The 21,137-nt window shown below is 37.6% G+C and overlaps 1 protein-coding gene across 1 annotated transcript in view; it reads right to left on the bottom strand.

Annotated features, from left to right (window-relative positions):
• The window catches only part of LOC118223068 (xanthine dehydrogenase/oxidase-like), a 333,979-nt gene that overhangs the window by 262,224 nt on the left and 50,618 nt on the right, over positions 1-21,137 (bottom strand). Inside the window, 1 exon segment of the mRNA XM_035409186.1 lies at positions 11,646-11,723. Within this exon segment, the coding sequence (XP_035265077.1) occupies positions 11,646-11,723 (78 nt within the window).

Here is a 21,137-nt window from a genome sequence, read left to right as displayed (position 1 = left end):
ATAAAAACATAAAATTGAAGGAGGGTGTACTTTCTTTTTACCATGAATGTATGGTAAGCATTAAAATAGTTAAGTCATCATTTTAAGATAGCAATGGTGAAGGACTCTAGTCATGTTTTTCAACCACAGAGACTTCAAAAATGGCTTAACCCTCTGGGGTCGAGAGCTCTGCCAGCGGAGCTTGACAAGATGAAATTAACTTTCATTTCTACTTGGATGATTAACTTCACGTGCTGTTATCATACAGACGCAACAAAAACATTGACAGAAACCTTTCCAATGCGCCCATTGGCAAATAATATGAATTGTTTTAAAAGTTTTAAATTTGATTAATTAGACCATGTATGCTTCGTTAAACTTTACTCATTACTATGTGAATTTCGCTCAGCAGGAAGTCCGCCCAAATCGCATTCACATGTTAACAACATTATAATTACTCTCCATAGAAGGAGACTAAAGGAGGAGCAATGCGAGATCCATGTGAGAAATGCCAAGTCTGCGAAAGCGGGATAGAATGTCAAAGTGTCGCCTGATTCACTTCTTTTGAGGTGAACATTTCGTTTAATTTTGGAAAATGGTCCGTCCGGAAGCCGACACTGATGAAGAGCGGTGTCATTTCGAACAGCGAACTGATCCAGCTGAGGATCAACTTCATGCGTAAGTATATTTCTTATGATCATATTGGTAAATATGTGTACTGTATTGCAACGTATCTGTGTGTTTGTAGGAATATCCAGCAATATGCGCGTTTGTAAATTCCCACACTACGAACGATTCGAACTATTGCATCTCAAAATTATAGGCTAGGCTCTCTGCGTCTGGTTGTGTTAGAAGTACCAGGTAGATTGTATGTTTTTCGATCATATTGGTAATAAATAGCCCGTGGCGTGGCTAGGATTCTAAAAATGATGTCCTCGCACAATCGATATTAGCATACTGTAAGTAAATTCGGGAAATAGCAATATAATAACCACTTAGCTAAACAGACCTAGACTACTTCAGATTGAGGCATTGTTATTGATGAGTTGCGTGTAGTTGAGCTGGAATATCAATGTATATTTAGTTTAGCTAATGTTGTTTCGTTGATAGCTTGCATTATTTGTAAATGTGTGCTGTATTACATTCTCTGTGTGTTTGTAGGAATATTCACTAATATGCGCGCTTGTAAATTCCCACACTACGAACGATTCTAACCATTGCTTCTCAAAATTATAGGCTACCTCTCTGCGTCTGGTTGTGTTTGTTTGGTTCTTTGTTTGTATATGATGTAACCATGTCACATTTCCTAAGTTTAGTTTTCATTAGTTAGTGGTTTGCCCCTTTTTTGTAAAGCACATTTAATTTTCACCTGTTGAAGGAAATGTGCTATATAAATAAAGTTTGATTTGATGTCACATTTCCTAACAATTTTGTTTTTATCATATTTACAGAGATGCAGATCAGGAAACACGGCCTAGTTCACCACTAGCTAAGAGGCCACGCAAGCGTTGCAAGAGTACACCAGTCTCATCTCATCTTCCATGCGTATAGTTTGCTTCAATAAATGTTCTGAAAATCAAAAGATGTCTTTGTTTCTGTCTTCTAAATGGCTCACTGAGTCTTTGTCTTAGTGGTGGGGAGGCATGCGGCCAGGTGTGAATAGCCTACTTAGCTGGCAGGTAGTCCTACCCAATGCATATTCATTACAGAAAGGCCATTTGCCCTCCCATTCTCGCCTGGTGTTGAAAAATAGTAGTCACAATGCTAACCTTTAGCAATTTATTTTATATTGCTCATTGGATTTGCTAAAATATTTTGTCATCTTTTGATACCCAAGACCTTGATGAACACATTTCAGTGACCAAAATCTTAGTAACAATTGTTTAGTGTGTTTTATTACAACATTCCTGTGCATGTTCAAAACTACTGTTTACAGTTTGTGTGTTTTTAGAGCAATTTGCAATCCACATATGATTGTAACCTACTTACTGCTGCCATATTATTGTAGCTGAGTTTGTGCTGAAAACAGAGATATGAAACACTTTGGAATCACTGCATATAAAGTTGATGAAATTTACACAAATGTCAGAGCATGGCACAATCACCAGTGTGCCTCATTTTACCCTTAGACCCCAGAGGGTTAAAGGAAGCAAGACATTTGTACCATTTAAAATACTAGCTTAGATTACTTTATATTCACATTTTTGGAAGGAATAAATGCAATTGTCAAGGCAAAAAATCTAAATTAATTCGCTCTTTTTTAAATTTGCAACAAAGTACTGAGAGATTGCATATATGCAGCAGGTTAATGTATACATGTCCTGGATCAAAAACTTCTTGACCACAAGTTCATAAAATCTAAGGGTGGATATGTAGAACTACTAAAGATCTATGAAGCAAAAACTAAGTGTACCCAGCGTCTCCAAATCTACCCAAAATGTCTAAATTATACATTGCTGTAAATCACATCATATTCATGTATTTCACTACAAATCAACTGTTTTTACTCAAGAAACTCACTGTTGCATCATTTTCAAGTGGGAATTACAAGCTTTCCATCAGTACAGTGGTCTAAAATAGGTTAGGGGTACAGAAACATATCCAAAATCTCTCCAAAAAGGAATATAATTCTTTTTGTCCATTGTAAAGCATTTAAATGAGCCCCTTATGAAGGTTTAAGATGAAACACTGATATCAGAATTAATGCAAAAATATTGTCACACAATGATGTACAGTACTTAAATGTGTAATAATTAACTCTTGTATGTATTTCTATACGGTACCCTCGTGTGTTTTGTTGTATGGGGATGGGATGACATGAAAACAATTTTCAACCGTCCATCACGTTTTGGCAATGTTCAAACACTCTCATCGTCACTGTTGCATGCATCACAAAAACTAATTGACTACCAACGAACGCTTACATTACAGCAGGGACGTGCGCAGACATTTTGAGGGGCAACCCTCTGAAAAAGGGCAACCCCCCCCCCTTCATGCACCAATTTGTGCCTTTTCTGCATCAATTTACAGTGGAAATGCTTCGTTCATGTTTTTATTGGGCAGGAGGTGGGGGGGGGGGGGAATGCATGTGTTCTAAATATTGAGCTATCCACCTCTACAGCATTTTCGGTAATACGGGAGTATGCTATGGAAAGCAACCTCACAGCGATCTTATCTATGATCAGTAGGTAATGTGCTTCACTTCGGGGTGTTTATTCCGCTGGAAAAGAGAGAGCCGACTTTTTTACATTCTTTTTTTAGTCAGTGACATTTCCTTCAGACATCTACGACGGCAATCGCGACCACAACATTTATTTTGCCTTTTTTTTATAGCTACTTCCGTGGATAAAACTGCATTATTATTTATTGGTAAAAACATTTATTCAATATCCAGGGAGGTAACCAACTACTTGAAAGTTAGATCGCATGTGTAGCCGTTTACTAATACGATTGCATTTCAGGCTGGAAAATAACCCGTTAAACCAGAGAAATTGCCGAGTTGTGTTAGAATCTTTATTGCAACAGAAATGGAGGCTGTAACGAAATGTTAACTATGTCACAATGGATATAACAGGTGTTTTAGAATGTCATTGCGTCACCCGGACCATTTTGGCAGCCCGGATAAAAATTGGCGTGACACAGCAACACCATCAAAAATAAAACAATTATTATTATTATTATTTCCTCCAGAGGGGCAGCTCAGCCAAAGAGGGCAAATGGGCTGTTGCTCGGACAACTTTAGCCCGGCCTTGTGCACGTACTTGCATTACAGTGTGAAATAACTTCACTATAAAATACCACTAACCTATTTAAAGACACTCAATTTCAAAAACAACATATATAACCTAAATATTTTGAGCAGTAATACTTACATAGCAATTATGAAATCTTATGTTTTCAGTAGATAGAGACAGGGACAGGAAATCAATGATAAAGTTCTAACCGCTCCTGTCTTACACCAGAAAACTATGTCAGCTAGGTCTATCAGTAAACATATGGCTTAGCTATGCTCAGAAGTCCTCAATAATAATAGTATTTTCCAAGAAATGATTGGGTTACGCTGACCTATAAAACGCTATTCCAAAAGCAAAATTAGACATTAGTTATACATCGTTAGAAAGCTTATACTTTCACCTACTGAATAAATGAACTGTCAATCAAGCCAGACTGTACTAAAAAGGGTGACAACACTGTAAACAACACGTGTGGTATTACGCACAGGTATTTTGGAAGGTACCCAGGCATCACAAATGCGCATATATTTCACTAACAGATTGTCCAAGACAATATATGACCACTCTCAAAAGGGACATCTCTACGCGTAAAACCAATGGTAAGTTTGTTTATTTATTCAATATTTAGTCACAGATATTGACTGTAGAATGGTATGGTATCATTTTGTAAAATGTTTTTAAATTGTTTATTTCGTTATTCAGTGAGCAGCACTTTCACTGCTGTATTAGCATATCTTAGGGCTATTGTCGCCCTTATGTCTTGTAAAAAAAACTACCTGGCGATAGCTGCACTCGGTTGCTAAGCAGGGAATTAATGTGACTCCCCATGTTGCAGTGTTAGTGTTTTAGCCAATGTTTTGTGTAATGTTATGGACACATCTTGTAAAATTGCAAGTTTGTTTTAGCTATCGATATCTCTTTTTAACGTTAGCTGCATTGCCAGTTGTATGGTGTAGCCTGCTAGCTACTCAAGCGCGAAAAAATTGAGTACTGAGTTTTACTGTCGTAATTAGGGGTCCAAGCAGCGAAGCTGGTGGAACACTGTTGTATTTGTTAGGATTATTAGGGGTCCAAGCAGCGAAGCTGGTGGAACCCTATTGTATTTGTTAGGATTATTATTCTTATTATTATTCTCCGCTAAAAGTGTCTGAGGCTCAGCAAACATAAGTCCTAGAGCAACCAAATTTGGCAGGTGGGTTCCTATGGCCCCCCACTATTCCGGCACTAAAAATCACCTATGTCAGCCAGATGGTGGCGCTATAACAAAGGGTTATGCGTAAAAGGCCATAACTCCCACACCATACGTTAGATCAACACAAAACTTAATCGACCTATGCATCTGAACGTGCTCTACACCTTAGCCATTGGCATCACCTATGTCTGCCATATTGTTTGCCCGCCATTTTGACTTTTTCGTTGGGGCGTGGAAGCTTTCTCCGCTAAAATGTCTGAGGCTCAGCAACCATAAGTTGTACACCAACCAAATTTGGTGGGTGAGTTCCTATGGCCCCCCACTACTCAGGCACTACAAATCACCTATGTCGGCCAGATGGTGGCGCTATAACAAAAGGGTCATGTTTAAAAGGTCATAACTCCCACACCGTAAGTCAGATCAACACAAAACGTCATCGACCGATGCATCTGAATGTGCTCTACAACTTTGCCATTGGGAGCACCTATGTCTGCCATATTGTTTGCCCGCCATTTGGACTTCTTTATTAGTTGGGGTGCGGAAGAGCTGGAGCTCCAAATCTAAGTGCTACAACATCTAGTAAACTTCTTTACGGCAAGCGACATCCATGGCGACGCAAGTAATCCGACACCGTAGGGTCTAGTTATTATCAGTGAGGGGAGGGTCTGAACGTCAGGGAAGCAATGGAAGACAGTGCCAGCCAGAGTGCATGCTAGGCTATTAAAGGTTTGTTAGTAAAAGCTTTTTGAGAGGATGAATACTTTCCTTTGGCATGGATCCATTTGAAGACAGTATCAGTGAGTTTGTTTAGTCTTTAAATCTGTCATTATGCTGAGAAATAGCTAAACCATTTTATTGGTAGGTTTTGAATTTCTGTGCACACGCGCGAAAACATGCTGGTATAATAAAACAATGATGGCAATACATGTATAGTCCACTTCGTTCCGTTGCTACCATAACATAACAAACTATCTTGTGTCTACAGCTGCAGTTTCTCGCTGCAATTTATAATATTGAATATAAACAAAAGACGCAATTTATGCTGTAGTCTGCCAATGTCTAAATAAATAATACGGTGCTCTGAGCGCAGGTAGCAGGGGTGGCGAGTTGATATTTAGTTTTTTGCTACTAAAAGTTTGTTAGTAAAAGCTTTTTGAGAGGATGAATCATTACTTTTTTTTGGCATGGATCCATTTGAAGACAATATCGGGTGAGTTTGTTTAGTCTTTGAATCCGTCATTATGCTGAGAGAAATCGTATTCTCAATTTAATCTCTAAATTGACTGTAAACTTAGGGTTGTAATTAGGTAGTTGTTTCGTAGGTGACTTAGTTAATGCACTCGTTTTAACTATTGCTTGTATTTTTGCATAGACTGCGTTGTTGCTGTTATTGTTTGTGTTAGTGTTAATCAGTTTAACCTACAAGTTCCAAGTTGAACTATGCGGTTGTTCCCTGCACTTGGAACGGTACTTCTCTCAAGGGTTTTCGACACACTTGTTCCTGATTATGATTATACACTTTGTTGTACATCGCTCTGGATAAGAGCATCTGCCAAATGCCTGTAATGTAATGTAATATTCCGTAGCAACAAGATAAACCCGACATTAGCCCTAAAATATGCCAATACAGCAGTGAAAACGCTGCTCACTGAATAACGAAATAAAAAGTTTTTTAAAATTATACCATGTCATTCTACAGTCAATATCTGGGACTAAACATTGAATAAATGTACAATCTTACCATTGGTTTTACGCGTAGAGATGTCCCTTTTGCGACTGAGTGGTCATATATTGTCTTGGACAATCCGTTTGTGAAATATACGCGCATTTGTGACGCCTGCGTCGGCTACCTTCAAAAATAGCTGTGCATAATACCACACCTGTTGCTTATGGCGTTGTCGCCCTTTTTAGTACAATTGGCTTGAGTGACAGTTCATTTATTCAGTAGGTGAGAGTATAAGCTTTCTAACGATGCATAACATGTCTGATTTTTCTTTTGGAATAGCGTTTTATCGGTCAGCGTAACCAAAACTTTTCTTATATGCCAGTGTCTAAATAAATAATACGGTAGGCTACTCTGCGAGCAGCACGCAGGTCGCGAGTTGATATTTCGTCTTTTGTTTCATTTTTTCTCAATGTACTATCTATTATTTGAAATGTGTAGCCTATTATTATTCTGTCTCTGAGGCGCTCTGAAATGTGCATTCTCTGCTAACCTGAGCAATGGATTGGAATATGTGTCTGACGTAGTGTTGCACGGTATACCGAAACTTCAGAACTTTTTCGGTGCTTAAAAAAAAGAAACTGTTCGGTATTAGAATTTTCCGACATTCGGTAGTTTTGTGTCAAATGTAAAAGCCGGGGAAATGTGTCTCACGCATTACTGATTGAGAGGATGAAAGGTGTAATTTGTCAGAATCTTCACTAGATGGCAGTAGCAACTAAGGTTGTCAAGTGAGGTGACTTGCGCTTGTGCACTCACTTGTTGATACAATGCAAGCTTTGACTCAGTTCACTTCAGTAGCAATAGGTGTTCTAATTTGGAAATATTTTTGAAAGAGACATCTCTATGCATAAAACCAATGGTAACATTGTATATTTATTCCTTATTTAGATATTTAAAGTAGAATGATATGGTATAATTTTAGAAAAATTTGTAATTTCGTAATTCAATGAGCAGCGTTTTGCAGCACTGTATTGACATCTTAGGGCTATTGTTCGGTTTATCTTGTTGCTATGACGGAATCCGAATTTTTGGTGGTGAAATAATATTTTTATGAATGCCCAGCTAGACACTATAGAGGGTATGCACATGACGTCACAGTAGGTGGAAGCCACTGCGGTTACACCCACTGAGTGGCAGAAAGACTACTGAGTGATAGCGTTAGCGTTCAGCTTGAATGCTGTGAAAACACAAAAAACACATCTAAAATGGGAAAGAGCTGTTGTGCGATTGACTGTACAAATAGATTCAACAAGAAATCGGAGCTATCTTTTTTACAGACTGCCGAAAGCTAAAGAAAAGAGAAGCAAATGGATCACTGCGATTCGCAGAAACAACTGGAATCCAGGCACCGAAACGTGGATTTGCAGTTGTCATTTTGTGTCAGGTATGTTGGATTTCTGGGTAAAATCATACCTTAAGTTATGTAGGCTACTGTATTGACTACTCATTAATAGTCTCATTAAATTAAATATTTAGCATCTTTCATTTATATTCTGTGTAACCGTAAAGTTTTTGTCAGCATTTATTAAAAAACATCCATGATGATGAGCCTTGTGTTCTACAAACAAAGGGAGGATGGTTAGATAGTATTAGCTAACCAAGCATATAAATTATTAAGGTATGATTTTAACCCAAAAATCCAACATACCTGGATTCGAGTTGTTTTTGCGAATTGCAGCGATGCATCGCTTCTCTTTTCTTTAGCTTTCGGCAGTCTGTAAAAAGATAGCTCAGATTTTTTGTTCAATGTCCATGGACCACTGGTTCTTTGATAAGTTGTAAGAATCACTGTCGAGTCCAACTGCCTTTAATTGAAGCAGATAATCGTTTGTTTTACTCCCTGTGGTGGGGTGGGCGTGGTTTGAGCGTCGGCTGCAGAGAGAGAGAGTGTGAGAGGAGCGGCTCTCGGATCCTTCGTCACAACTGTCAGCTGGAGGTAATCAGCGCCGATAATTGTTAATTGTTTAATTGCGCTGATTGCCTCTGATTGCTTTCAACAGTGAGCCTGGGGTTTTTAAAAGGAAGACCGGAAGCTGGAGCGGGAGGGCTGATGACAAGACGGCTGCGGAACCGTCGTGGTTGTATGATTTTGTCTGTAAAAGACGCATCTGAAAATAAAAAAGCACGGAAGTGCTGATTACGGCAACAACTGTCTCCCGTGAGTGTGTGTTTAAACCGGAGGGGTGGCACTCGCTTGCCACACTCCCGGTTTTGCAGTTTCCTATACTAAAGGCAGCCATGTGGCAGCATGTTTTGCCACTCAGTCCCGACTGAGGGGGCGTATTCCGGTGGGAAAGTGACATCAATGCATACCCTCTATTGTCCAGTGTGTCATGCGTGGCGGACGTAGTTGCAGGTGAGAGTGCAGGGAGGGGGTGCTTGTCAAATGGACACCCTGCACGACAATGGTGGCGCTTAAAAACTCTGTATTCGGCATAGTTGTTGTGCATCGTCTACTAAGAAAGATAAAACACAAAATTTGTGTTTTCAATGCATAGTTTGTTGCAGGAGCAGTGAAAGACTGAGCTGAACAATCACAAAATCCCAGCGTCATGGCCACTAGGGGGATTGCACGCGGGGGTTAAATTCATAAAGAGGATTAACAAAGTGAACTACAAGAGATAATGAAGGTTAAATTCTGTTAGTAAAATGAGGGGATATCTAGATAGAAATTAGCAAAATTTAAATTTCGCACGGGCATTAGGAAGCATTTTTCCCACGCAGAGAGTAGTAAGTGTGTAGAATAGCTGAATCTCTGGGGATTTTCAAGACCAGGCTTTATAAAATGTTAGACACAATTTATCCTGTAGGCAGACCTGCCAACCTTAGGAAAATATTTTGAGTGCCACAATAGTCAGTGTAACGCTTAGTTCACATGCTTTTGCACCACTTTGCTTTGCACACGACAGTCTGCAAGAGACACACACACACACACACACACACATTAGCCTTTCTTCATAATTCTAGTTTTGACTGTAGAAGTGATCAGGCAAAATTGTATAATTTGACCTGATTCTAAAATATCACTTGCACTGCACTGGGCTATATTATGATATACTTTCAAGTCAAAAGTTTGAGTACACCTGCTTAAAACAATTGTTCATGATTAATATTTAATTATATGATGTGTGCGCTGATACAAACTGATAACCATAAGTGAATTGCATTCACTTATTTAATAAAAATTGAAATAATTTATCTTGTATATTGTAACATATGTTTTCATTTTCAAGTATTTACAGAAAATTATGTTGTAATGTAAAAAAAAAAGCTTATGTTGCGATGTAAAACACTGTCAATTGTGAATAAACCCAAATTTCTGTTCATGATTTCCATTTTTATTTAATAATTAAATAATTGAATCAGCTTACATAGGCACACATCATATAGGCCTAATGAAAAAAATAGTATTCAAATGAAAAATTACCTAGGAATGTAGGCTTTTGTAACTAGAGGTTTAGTCAAATTATTACCTGAAGCTCCTTAGTGGCTAATGTCAAAATCATAATAGCACAACGTGCAAAATGCATGGTGCGGAAGTTTTGAGGGGCGGAGGCACGGCCATTGCTCCTGCTATTTTGCGAGGAACTTCTGGGGGGCATGGACTCGCTTCTTTTTAGTAGGTCTGCTGCTCTCTCTCTCTCTCCTTGTTAGTATCCTCGTCATCTGACGTCATATTTATTTTCTAACTGCAAGGCTGGTCGGGTGACCAGCTGCAATAATAAGAATTATTTGCTACGTTAGCAGTCTATAGTCAAACACCTTTGCAATGGTCAGTTTGCTCCAACAGAGCGTGCGCGATTCAAAGTTTGAACAGGGAGTCTCCGTAGCGTTTGATTTACTGCAGCTAAGTTACTCCATCAGTTATTCACACGTCTCATAACGAGGCTAATTCGCATGCGAGCTACTACTACGGCTAACTATATACACAAATTTATCTCATTAGGATATAACCCCCCTTGAAATGCATCATCTCGTAAAGTTACCAAACATGTTTTACCGTTTTATATGTTAACATTACGGTCACATTTTTGTGCTTGATTATTACTCCCCACTTCCCATTTTACCTCAGCAATGCCACGTTACGCCTCGGTGGATAATAAAGTACCGCTGCGTATCAGTGAATGTTGAGTGGGTCGGGGAGGGGTTACAAAACCACAAGCACAAGGTCGTAGCATCTGGTTCAATCCGAGGGATGCAGTTTAAATACCATATAAATGTACGGTATTGTTTTGTATTAATTGGTTGTTTTCCGTATTTAAATTACAATTTTTTTTTTCTTTTTTTTCCAGCTGGCATTTCATACCTGCGTATTTTGACCAAGAATTGCGTGGTTGGTACACAAAATGCGTGCAGGTTGGCAGGTCTGTGTAAGTGATCAGAGTACTAGGTACAATTTAGTTAGGAAAAGGGGAAGCATATGTATGAGTGTGTGAGTGAATTGTGTGTGGGGACCTGTCCAGGGTGTATTCCTGCCTATCGACCAATGCACGCTGAGACAGGCTCCAGCACCCAATGCGAATCAAGACTAGATACTGATACTCTCTTATATGTGCACTAAGAAAGCAACTGAACACAAATCGGAAACACTTGTGAAGCCATTTGTCCAAAACATGGTGCCCTGAAATTGGGGCTATGTATAAAGTGGCATAATTTCTATTTAGAGAAACAAAAATGTATAAAACCCACATATGAAATGTTTGATTACAAATCTATGGAGTACAGAGCCAAATCAAGGGAAGAAATGTCTTCATCCCAAACATTATGGAGGGCATTGTAACTAAAGCACATGCATTGGATATTTGAATCACTTCCCCAAATTTCAGACATCCTCCCTTTAATGTTTAAAAAGAACAACTGGATATCACATCTAAACCTTCAGACCATTGGGCTTGAGAGAGGTAATAACTGGTTAAGATGTAAGTGTTCTTGGAACAGAATGTTATTTATCAATGTTTGAAAAACACTGCTCATAAGTTACTAATCAACATTCTTTAAGCTGGCTTGTACTCACATTTGTGTACTCGTCCTTGTTCTCCTTATCCATGCAGCAACAATTTGTTTTTCCTTTCCCCCCACAGCAGCTGCCATCCTGCAACACACACAAGAGAACTGGAGAGAGAGAAAGCTGTAGAACTTTCATACAGCTCTGTCCATTTCAAGGACACTTTTGCATAACTAACAGGCTGCAATAGCACAAAATCATTTCAGCAAAGACACTCCATAATATAGAAAAATAATCTCTTTACAGTATGTAGTGCAAGAAATAATGTATCACTGGATATTACAGTAATTTCTGGCCCCTACCAAAGTTTCTGTGGAAATACAGAGTTGTGGGGGTGTTGGAGCCTATCCCATCATACATTGGGCGAGAGGCAGGAATACACCCTGGACAGACCGCCAATCTATCGCAGCACACTCATACACCATTCACTCACACTCATACCTGTAGGTAATTTAGAGTCTCCAATTAGCCTACCTGCATGTCTTTGGACTGTGGGAGGAAACTGAAGTACCCGGAAAAAAACCCATGTGGATACAGGGAGAACATGCAAACTCCACACAGAAAGGCCCTGGTCAGTTCACCCGGGACCTTCTTGATGTGCCCTGTTACTATTGTTTCAATATTGGAAATTCAAATGAGTTATAGCGCCATCAAGTTGTCAATCAGTGCTAAAATCAGTAGGTCACCATAAGGATGTACGTTCTACTAACTTTCCATGTTTCAGCCGTGTGGTGAGGCCAAAACTGGGGACAGAGGAAAATGGCTCATAGCCTTTCCAAAATGATGGCAATCCAAAATGGTGACAAATAAGGTAAAGATAATGGTTCCACGTGAAGAACTTCATCAGTAGAGCTTTTAATCTCTAAAAGATTTTTTTTTGTGTTTTTCTGAATAAATTTAAAAAAAACTGTGCTCTTTAGTGCCACTATGTGTTTCAACTGGGTCAATAATTTTGGTTGTTGCTCTGGATGAGAGTGCCAATATGGATACCAAGTTTCATCAGTTTATGTAAAAGTGCTTAGGAGTTTTTAGAATTTTTGTGATAAGCCACACCTACATTGATGTGTGTATGTGAGTATATATATATATATATATATATATATATATAGTATGGCAAGCCAAACAGGAATTATATATTGATCTTTGATATATATCGAATGAACATTATATGGAATGAACATTGATATTTATGGAATGAACATTGATATTTATTGAATGAACATTGATATATATGGAATGAACATTGATATATATAGAATGAACATTGATATATATATATTGAATGAACATTGATATATGGAATGAACATTGATATATGGAACGAACATTGATATTTATGGAATGAACATTGATATGGAATGGACATTTGATAGATGATGATCTTTGATATGTATATGACGAATGATTTATATTTATACAGTGAAAGCATATAAAATATTTATATTGAAAAAATGATTATATATACTGAGTATTTAATTGATATTGAATCCACTGCAGAGGCCTGTGAAGCAAGCACATTAAATCTCAGTTATGGCCGAGCGAGGGAGTCAATGGAAACGCTCATGCAAAACCAGAAATTTATAAACAGTCTGGCGAATGCAGTAAATTATAATAATGTACAGCCATCGCCAACATTTCGTAAATTTCTTTGATGACAGACTGTCCGATTTACGCCTCTAATTACTCATTTGCGAAACAGAAGGAACCTGCCGAGCGAACGGAGATTTTACTCGCTTTCATACAAATCTTCGAGCAAATAGAACATTAAAAAATGTTTCTATAGGTTTTTACACAAATATGTGGTCGTTAAACATTTAAAAGGCTGCGTTTTTATTACTTCTGTTACTTCCCACAACAAGCTCATGCATATTATAAAACAATAGTTTATGTTGCAAAACCATTTTCTTGAAATAAAGTACACAGCTGGATCAATTCCAATAGTTGTATTTCTGAAATATAGCGTTTTTGTTATATAGGCGATAAGGGAGGTATTACCCTTTTAAAATCACTACACACGTGAAAAGATGTTTTCTTTAACCATTGCCCAGTGGCAGAGCTTGGATATTAGGACAGGCGCGTATTGGCACATCACACTTTGTTACAGAAATCTAACTCAATGGCTATGACCACAGCAATCGCGCAGCAAGGCTATATCAGAAACAAGTCAAGCTACGGTGAAAATGGAGACTTAGTTAATACTGAAAGTTATTACTTGCCAGCTAGCCTACTAATTACAACGTTTTCATTTTTTTTTTTTACAGTTGGGTAAACATATGGGTGTTAAACAAACAAAGTCAATAATATAGGCCAAGTCTGACAGGATGACTTGAAATTTGAGGGCAGTTTACTGGAGTTTGGCTTGTCTTCACACCCCCACTGCCTGACAATAGCCAGGTGTTGATGCGGAATGTGGATGTAGGCTACTGTCTCTCCTCTGGTAGGCTATTTAGCAACTGAACGATCAAACATCAAACATTATCAGTGGAATAAACTATATTCACACTGTAGGCTACTGTAGGATGCTACCGAGGATAAATTGACGATAAATTTGCACAAAAAATATATATTTGAGGAAAAAGGATTTTAATGATATTGAAACAGCAACACCAGACCATATATAGTGGGATGAAATTTGCTCCAAAGAAATTACAAAGGCTACATTCCAGTTGGTCCACCTCGCAATTCCACAACTCGGCGCAGATGATCAGATGATCAATGTATCTGTTGCAGAGCTCTGTGTGCTGATACAGAATGCGGACGTGCGAATGTGTCTGAACGATCCAACATCAAACATTATCAGTGGAATAAACTATATTCACACTGTAGTGGTAAAAACAGGTTAAGTTTCTGTCCTTTTGTTTTCTATATTCCATTAAACTTTCCCCACTTTTATCCACTTCATTGGGAGTTGGGTGCAATTGTCTGACGCGTGTTGTAATGAAAATAAAAATGCATTATTATTGTTGTTCCTCTTGTTATATTTATTTACAAAATAAATTAACATAAAACCGCAAAATTAAACTTAAAGTCCATTCATTCACAGATTCCACAGGTCCAGTGTGGTTGTGCAAACACGGTCAATGACTGTTTCCGCTCGCACCCATCTACTCCTGCTGGCCCGCCTCACCGCACCATCTAAAATATAGTTTATTCCCCCTTCTCCTATAGAGGGACACATTCATGCAATAATGAATGAACACTAAACAATAAATAACAAATGTATAATAAATTCCATTATGATTTCAACTTAAATGTAGAACAGAATAAATAAACTTCATAATACCTTTTTGGGGTTCTTATAAACCAACATAAATGAATGGCTCCTACACACACTGTAAGCTTCTGTAGGATACAGTGCTACTGAGGATAAATTGACGATACATTTTCCCAAGACTTCTGAACCACAACAACCATTGTTTCAGAAACTGCTGCACATAATGAAATTTATAATCACAAAAAAATGGACAGATGAGGTTTTCCTTGGTTGTAAAATCACCTTGGATTTCTACATTAACTTCAATGAGCAGCAAGCGCTTTTGCCCAGAGGTATGCGCAGTAGGGATGGTTTCGATCCCCGATACTACCTAGGCTTCACCGCCTGACCCCTCCTACCATCTCAAGTTCTTATGTACGCGGAGCACATCCTTGGCAGTCTCTCTCAAAAATGCCTCAAAAAAAAAAAAAAAAAAAAAACATCTGACAAAGCAAATCATGGGAATGCCAGGGTAGAGACAGCGGTAATGAACCGACATTATCTACGCGTGCTTCCTTCATTTCCCTAACCATGAGCAAATACTCAAATGTTAACCAATGATGGTTTATTTAAATGATTTAGTCATTTCAATAATTGTCCATTCCCCTGTTCGGTAAATGAGGAACTTGATGCTGGCAGGAGAGAAACGACTACGGGAAATCTGCCTTGAATACATTCTCATTTAAAACAATTCACACAAAACCAAATAGCCAAAGCAGACCAATCTGGTGTGTGCTTATAATAAATGTGTGTGATAAATGCTGTTTCTTTTCCATTAATCATTTGGTACAGGACTGAATTGTGCATATACAAATGTAAATGTAAATGTCTCAAATGACAACTAGCAGCAGTGAACAAAGTTATTTACCGTGTTACATTTATGATGCGTTACATTTATACAAACTCTACCCTATATCCTAAGTGAAACTAACATGGATGACTTTAGACTGCTAAAAAATATCTGACTACTATTAAGTTTCACAGTCTTACCACAAAGTTCGTTGAATAACCGTTTATAGACATAAATGTCACTCAAATACACAACAAATGTTATGGGAAACAAGCATGTCCCTATTTTCAGCTTATCTTTAAAATGTATTTTCCTTTCCTCTCCTTTCCCGTTAAAATAAGAGCGGTGATAACACTGTTCTACATTGCTCGAGAGTGCCACAGTTGAAGTGTTAACTGCCAGATATGGTTTTGAGTGCTCACATTTGCCACCTGGTGGTGGTTTTGCAAACAAAAGTAGTTTCTTGTAGAAATACAAAGAAAATATATGCAAATTTGCTGCTGCTGGGAAGATGTCTCACGGCAGAAGCATCATCTGAAACCAATGACCACTGTAGCCTGAAATGTTGGCGATGGCTGTACATTATTACAATTTACTGCATTCACCAGACTGTTTATAAATTCCTGGTTTTGCATGAGCGTTTCCATTAACTCTCTCGCTTGCTCTGCCATAACTGAGATTTAATGTTTCGCACGTTGTGCTCGCCTCACAGGCCTGAGCAGTGGAGGACCCCACATAGTTGACCGGAGCAGTGCCTAATGGCAAATCAAAGTATATGTATATATATATGACTTTTTTCATTCAATATCAATTAAATACTTAAATCATTTTTTCAATATAAATATTTTATATGCTTTGACTGTATAAATATAAATCATTCACCATACATATCAAAGATCATTATCTATCAAATGTTCATTCCATATCAATGTTCATTCAATATATATCAATGTTCATTCTATATATCAATGTTCATTCAATAAATATCAATGTCATTCAATATATATCAATGTTCATTCCATATATATCAATGTTCATTCTATAAATGTTCATTCAATATATATCAATGTTCATTCCATAAATATCAGTGTTCATTCAATATATATCAATGTTCATTCCATATATATCAATGTTCATTCAATATATATCAATGTTCATTCCATAAATATCCATGTTCATTCAATATATATCAATGTTCATTCCATAAATATCAATGTTCATTCCATATATATTAATGTTCATTCCATATATATCAATGTTCATTCCATATATATCAAAGATCAATATATAATTCCTGTTTGGCTTGCCATACTATATATATATATACTTACTGTGGCCATGTTTTTTGTATTATAAACACCTTTTTTATAGGAACTTCAAGTGAACAAAATTGTGAAAGTTCGATAATGTTCTGAAAATTTTGCATTTAATACTCTACTATAACACCACATTGTGGCCAATTGTGGTGAAACTGTTGTCCTCAAGGATCTACCACTGTGAAAAATGTCATTAAAATTTACAATGTGGTTTTGCTGCTTGGAACCTCAATAAGAAAATATAACTACAAGCAATAATTAGACAATTAAATAATTAGGTCCAAGCAACAGGTGGTAATTATGAGTTTTTAAGCTGTAAAGACACATTGGATGAATGGCCAAGAACTTTGCCCCAAAACTTGCTAGCTTAGAAGTCAATACACATGATACAAGTCATGATGATAAAGCCATTGCTAAGCCCGTTACATGCCCACTGACACCTGATTAACTGATAGCAGTCATATTATTTCAGACATGACTTCATGATCGTACAGATTGTACAACCAATGGGAGACAAGCTAACATAAAGGCATAGCTTGCAACTTGAATGTTTCAACTTCAATGGTCAAGCAACTGAGGAGTCAGACACTTTTAATTTATTTTCATCTTACAGCGCCAGCTGTTGGAAAGAGGCCACCAAAATTAATATTCTGCCTCAGGGGCAATCACTGCATATGTATGTTAAATTGCATGATGATTGGTAGTGACGCAATGGGATTTAAAAAAATGACCCTGGCATTAGCGACATATATATATAGTCATATTTTCAAACTCAACATGAACCGCAATTGCACATGACAACCCTTTGCTAAGCCCCACCCCCCCTTGTTCATTGTTGCTGTCCATCAAGCTTTCTATCTCAACCATGATAGCATGCAAACTACCAAAGAAAATAGAGTAATTTTAGGAAATAATGCATCTTAAATTTCAAGAGAGAAGCAGACAGAAAGGTCTGTAGTAGCCTATGCCTCTGAAGCTCTACATACGTAATGACATTCAGACTCGACGGTCAAATAATATAAATAAATAAGCCTACCGATCATAGTTCAGAATCAGTCACCTCATCACTAAAGGCCAGTTTACAGTTTGGCGTTGTATGCTTGTATTGTTGCCACCAGAGATTATCACACTTTACTGGGTGATCGCAAGAACTTTCAGTTTATACTAAATTGACAGACGATTTGTCACAGTCTCTATCATTATTTTGCCCATAGCAGAAACTTAAAATTGTATTGTACGTTGACCACATCGCTGGCTTAGTTGTCATGACAATAATATTATAGAATGTTTCATCTCTGGAAGGCCTTATTTACCTTCAGTGAGACATTAACTGGCCAAACCTTAAAAAAAATAAAATGGACAACCAAACAACTGGCCAAACCTTAAAATAAAAATTTGATGACAGTTTGATAAACACAAGTACAATGTTTCCATGTCTGTATGCTGCCAACTGGGCGGACTACAAACATTCCATTGATGAGTTCATTTGGCTATGCGTAGGCTACTTATCTGTTACGTGTTTATATATTTTACAAGCGACAGCATTCAATAGGCCTACCAAAGTTGAGTGATAATGGAATGTTAGTGACAATGTAGTGATTTAAAGAAACAGCATTGTTCTTGTACAGCAGGCTAGATAAGTTAAGATGGTAATTTAAAGGTACAGAAAATATACATTATATATTAACTGTAGGCAACTTTATAGATGTGCTGAATCCACTTTAGTGTTGGTGGATTAATGTAAATGATCAGACTAATGAGTCTCTTGGGTAAAAGTTGAAAATCATTTAAGATGAAAGTCAAATATTTCCAATATTTCCCCTGGCAATTTGTTGTTTCCACAGGTTTGTTGTGTAGGAAACCCCTCAGATACAGCAAACCGCAAAAGTATCTGAGTGGTGAAGGAACGTGTGTAATCTGACCCAGTGCTACTGGAACGAGATTAATTTAATGTCATCTAGGTTATTTGACACCAAATTAGTGTTTTAACCTTTCTTCTGTGCCAACAGTTATGCATAGAAGGAGACTGCATGTGATCTACCAGTAATGTGCCTCTATACTGATCGCTATCTATCGTGGTAAACACAGACATACCTCAGGCATGTGTATCCTGCATAGATACAATTGTGTATCTTGCTATGGCACCAGTGTATAGGTGAGTGACTATGAGGTGCAGATATCCTGAGTTCTAGGCTAATGTTAGGATCCTGAAACTGCCTAGGTGTGCAGCAGTAACAGTCTAAGGTTTATGTGAACGCGGTCTATTTTACAGTATGTACAATGATGGTCATATACAGGCACAAGTGTGCATAGTGAGGTGGCTATATGCAAATAGCACGTAGGAGGTTATATTGACAAGTTTCCTTGAACCATTGCACCTTTCCCTCTACATACTGTGGTTTAAGGTTTCAGTTGATGCATTTGCCACTGCAGGTGAGGTTCTGCCGGCCAGAGGACAAATCTTGCAGGGTTCTGACAGTAGAGAGCAGCAGTGTGTCATTTTTTCCTCACAAGGACAGCTTACATCATTCTGCATTGTACTTGATGTCACGCCACGTTGCATTTTGATTCGCTATCTTAAGATGAATGATTTTCTCTGTGATTCGAAGATAACATTAGTATCCGGGAAAAACGAAGTCCTAATACCAACTAATATTGGGCTGGTAGCATAGAAGCCATTAAAATACATTTTATGAATCTGGTAACTCTCTTGTCATATTATGACAGTTTGCAACATAAAATTCATGTAAGACTGTAATAGGGATGTCAAACCCATTTTGGTGATTTTTTCAAAAAACGTATTTTGATAGTTTATTTTTCATAATGTCATAAATGCTACTCAAATAACATATACATACCTAACTCGTCAGAAAATAACGGCTGTTTTGTTTAATACATTTTTAAAAATTAGCCACTTTCCTCTTCCTGCATAGTCACTCTAGTTGCAGAGGGAGGTAACAGTTTCTGCCCGCAATGTGTTCATGGGCGTTCCACGCACTAACATTAAAACAATATTCACTTTAACAGATCATTTATGTGGTATAACACCTAAATGTGTAATCATTAACTCGCATATATTTTTCTGTACTCTACAGTGTGTGATGTTTTCTTGTATGGGGATGGGACGATATTAAAACAATATTCAACTGTACACTAAATTTTGGCAATGTTCCCAGTTTGTCACATCCAGTGCATTAAACACAAACACTACTTGGCAAACCAACAAACGCTTACGTTACAGTGTGAAATATCCTCATTATAAAATACCACTAACCTATTTAAAGACACTCAATTTCAAAAGTAATGTATATAACCAAAATATTTTCAGCAGTAACATTTACATTTGGATGATTAAATCTTATCTGTGTTCAGTAAATAGAGACAGAGACAGAATTAACACTGTCGTTCCCCAGTTGTAACTTAGTCCAGAAAACAGTATATCAGCAAATTTCAGAATTTATCAAGAAGAATAATATTTTCCAAGAAATAACGAAAGTCATTGTTAAAATTTCACCAGGTGCAGTGTCTTTACTGCTACCACAGACTGAAAACGTAATTCAGCTATAATGACACAAGAACGTTCAGTTACGCTGAGCTATAAAACGCTATTCCAAAAATAAAATAAGACATATTATACATCGTTAGAAAGCTTATTCTGTCACCTATTGGATCGATTAATTGTCGATCAAGCCAGATTGTACTACAAAGCATGACAACACCATAAATAACGTGTGGTATTCCGCACAGCTATTTTGGAAGGTACCCAGGCATCACAAATGAGCGTATATTTCACAAATGGATTGTCCAAGACAATTTGACCATTCAGTATCGAAAGGGACTCTACGCATAAAACCAATGGTAAGGTTGTATATTTATTCCATATTAAGTCGCAAATGTTGACAGAAGAATGACATGGTATAATTTTTGAAAAATTGTTTATTTCAGTGTTCAGTGAACAGCATTTTTCACAGCTGTACTGGCATACTTTCGGCTATTATCTTGTTGCTACAATGGAATATGAATTCAGGGCCAGCTTTAGGCATGGGCGACATGGGCGGTCGCCCAGGGCGCCATCCGTTGGTAGGGTGCAAACCGGGAGGGAGAAATTTTTTCTTCTTCTTCCTATTCAATCATTGCACCCC

Source organism: Anguilla anguilla, chromosome 1 (assembly GCF_013347855.1).
Source record: "Anguilla anguilla isolate fAngAng1 chromosome 1, fAngAng1.pri, whole genome shotgun sequence".
Classification (NCBI taxonomy): Eukaryota; Metazoa; Chordata; class Actinopteri; order Anguilliformes; family Anguillidae; genus Anguilla; species Anguilla anguilla.
The sequence above is the reverse complement of the archived record's forward strand: the minus strand, read 5'-3'. Positions and strand labels throughout refer to the sequence as shown.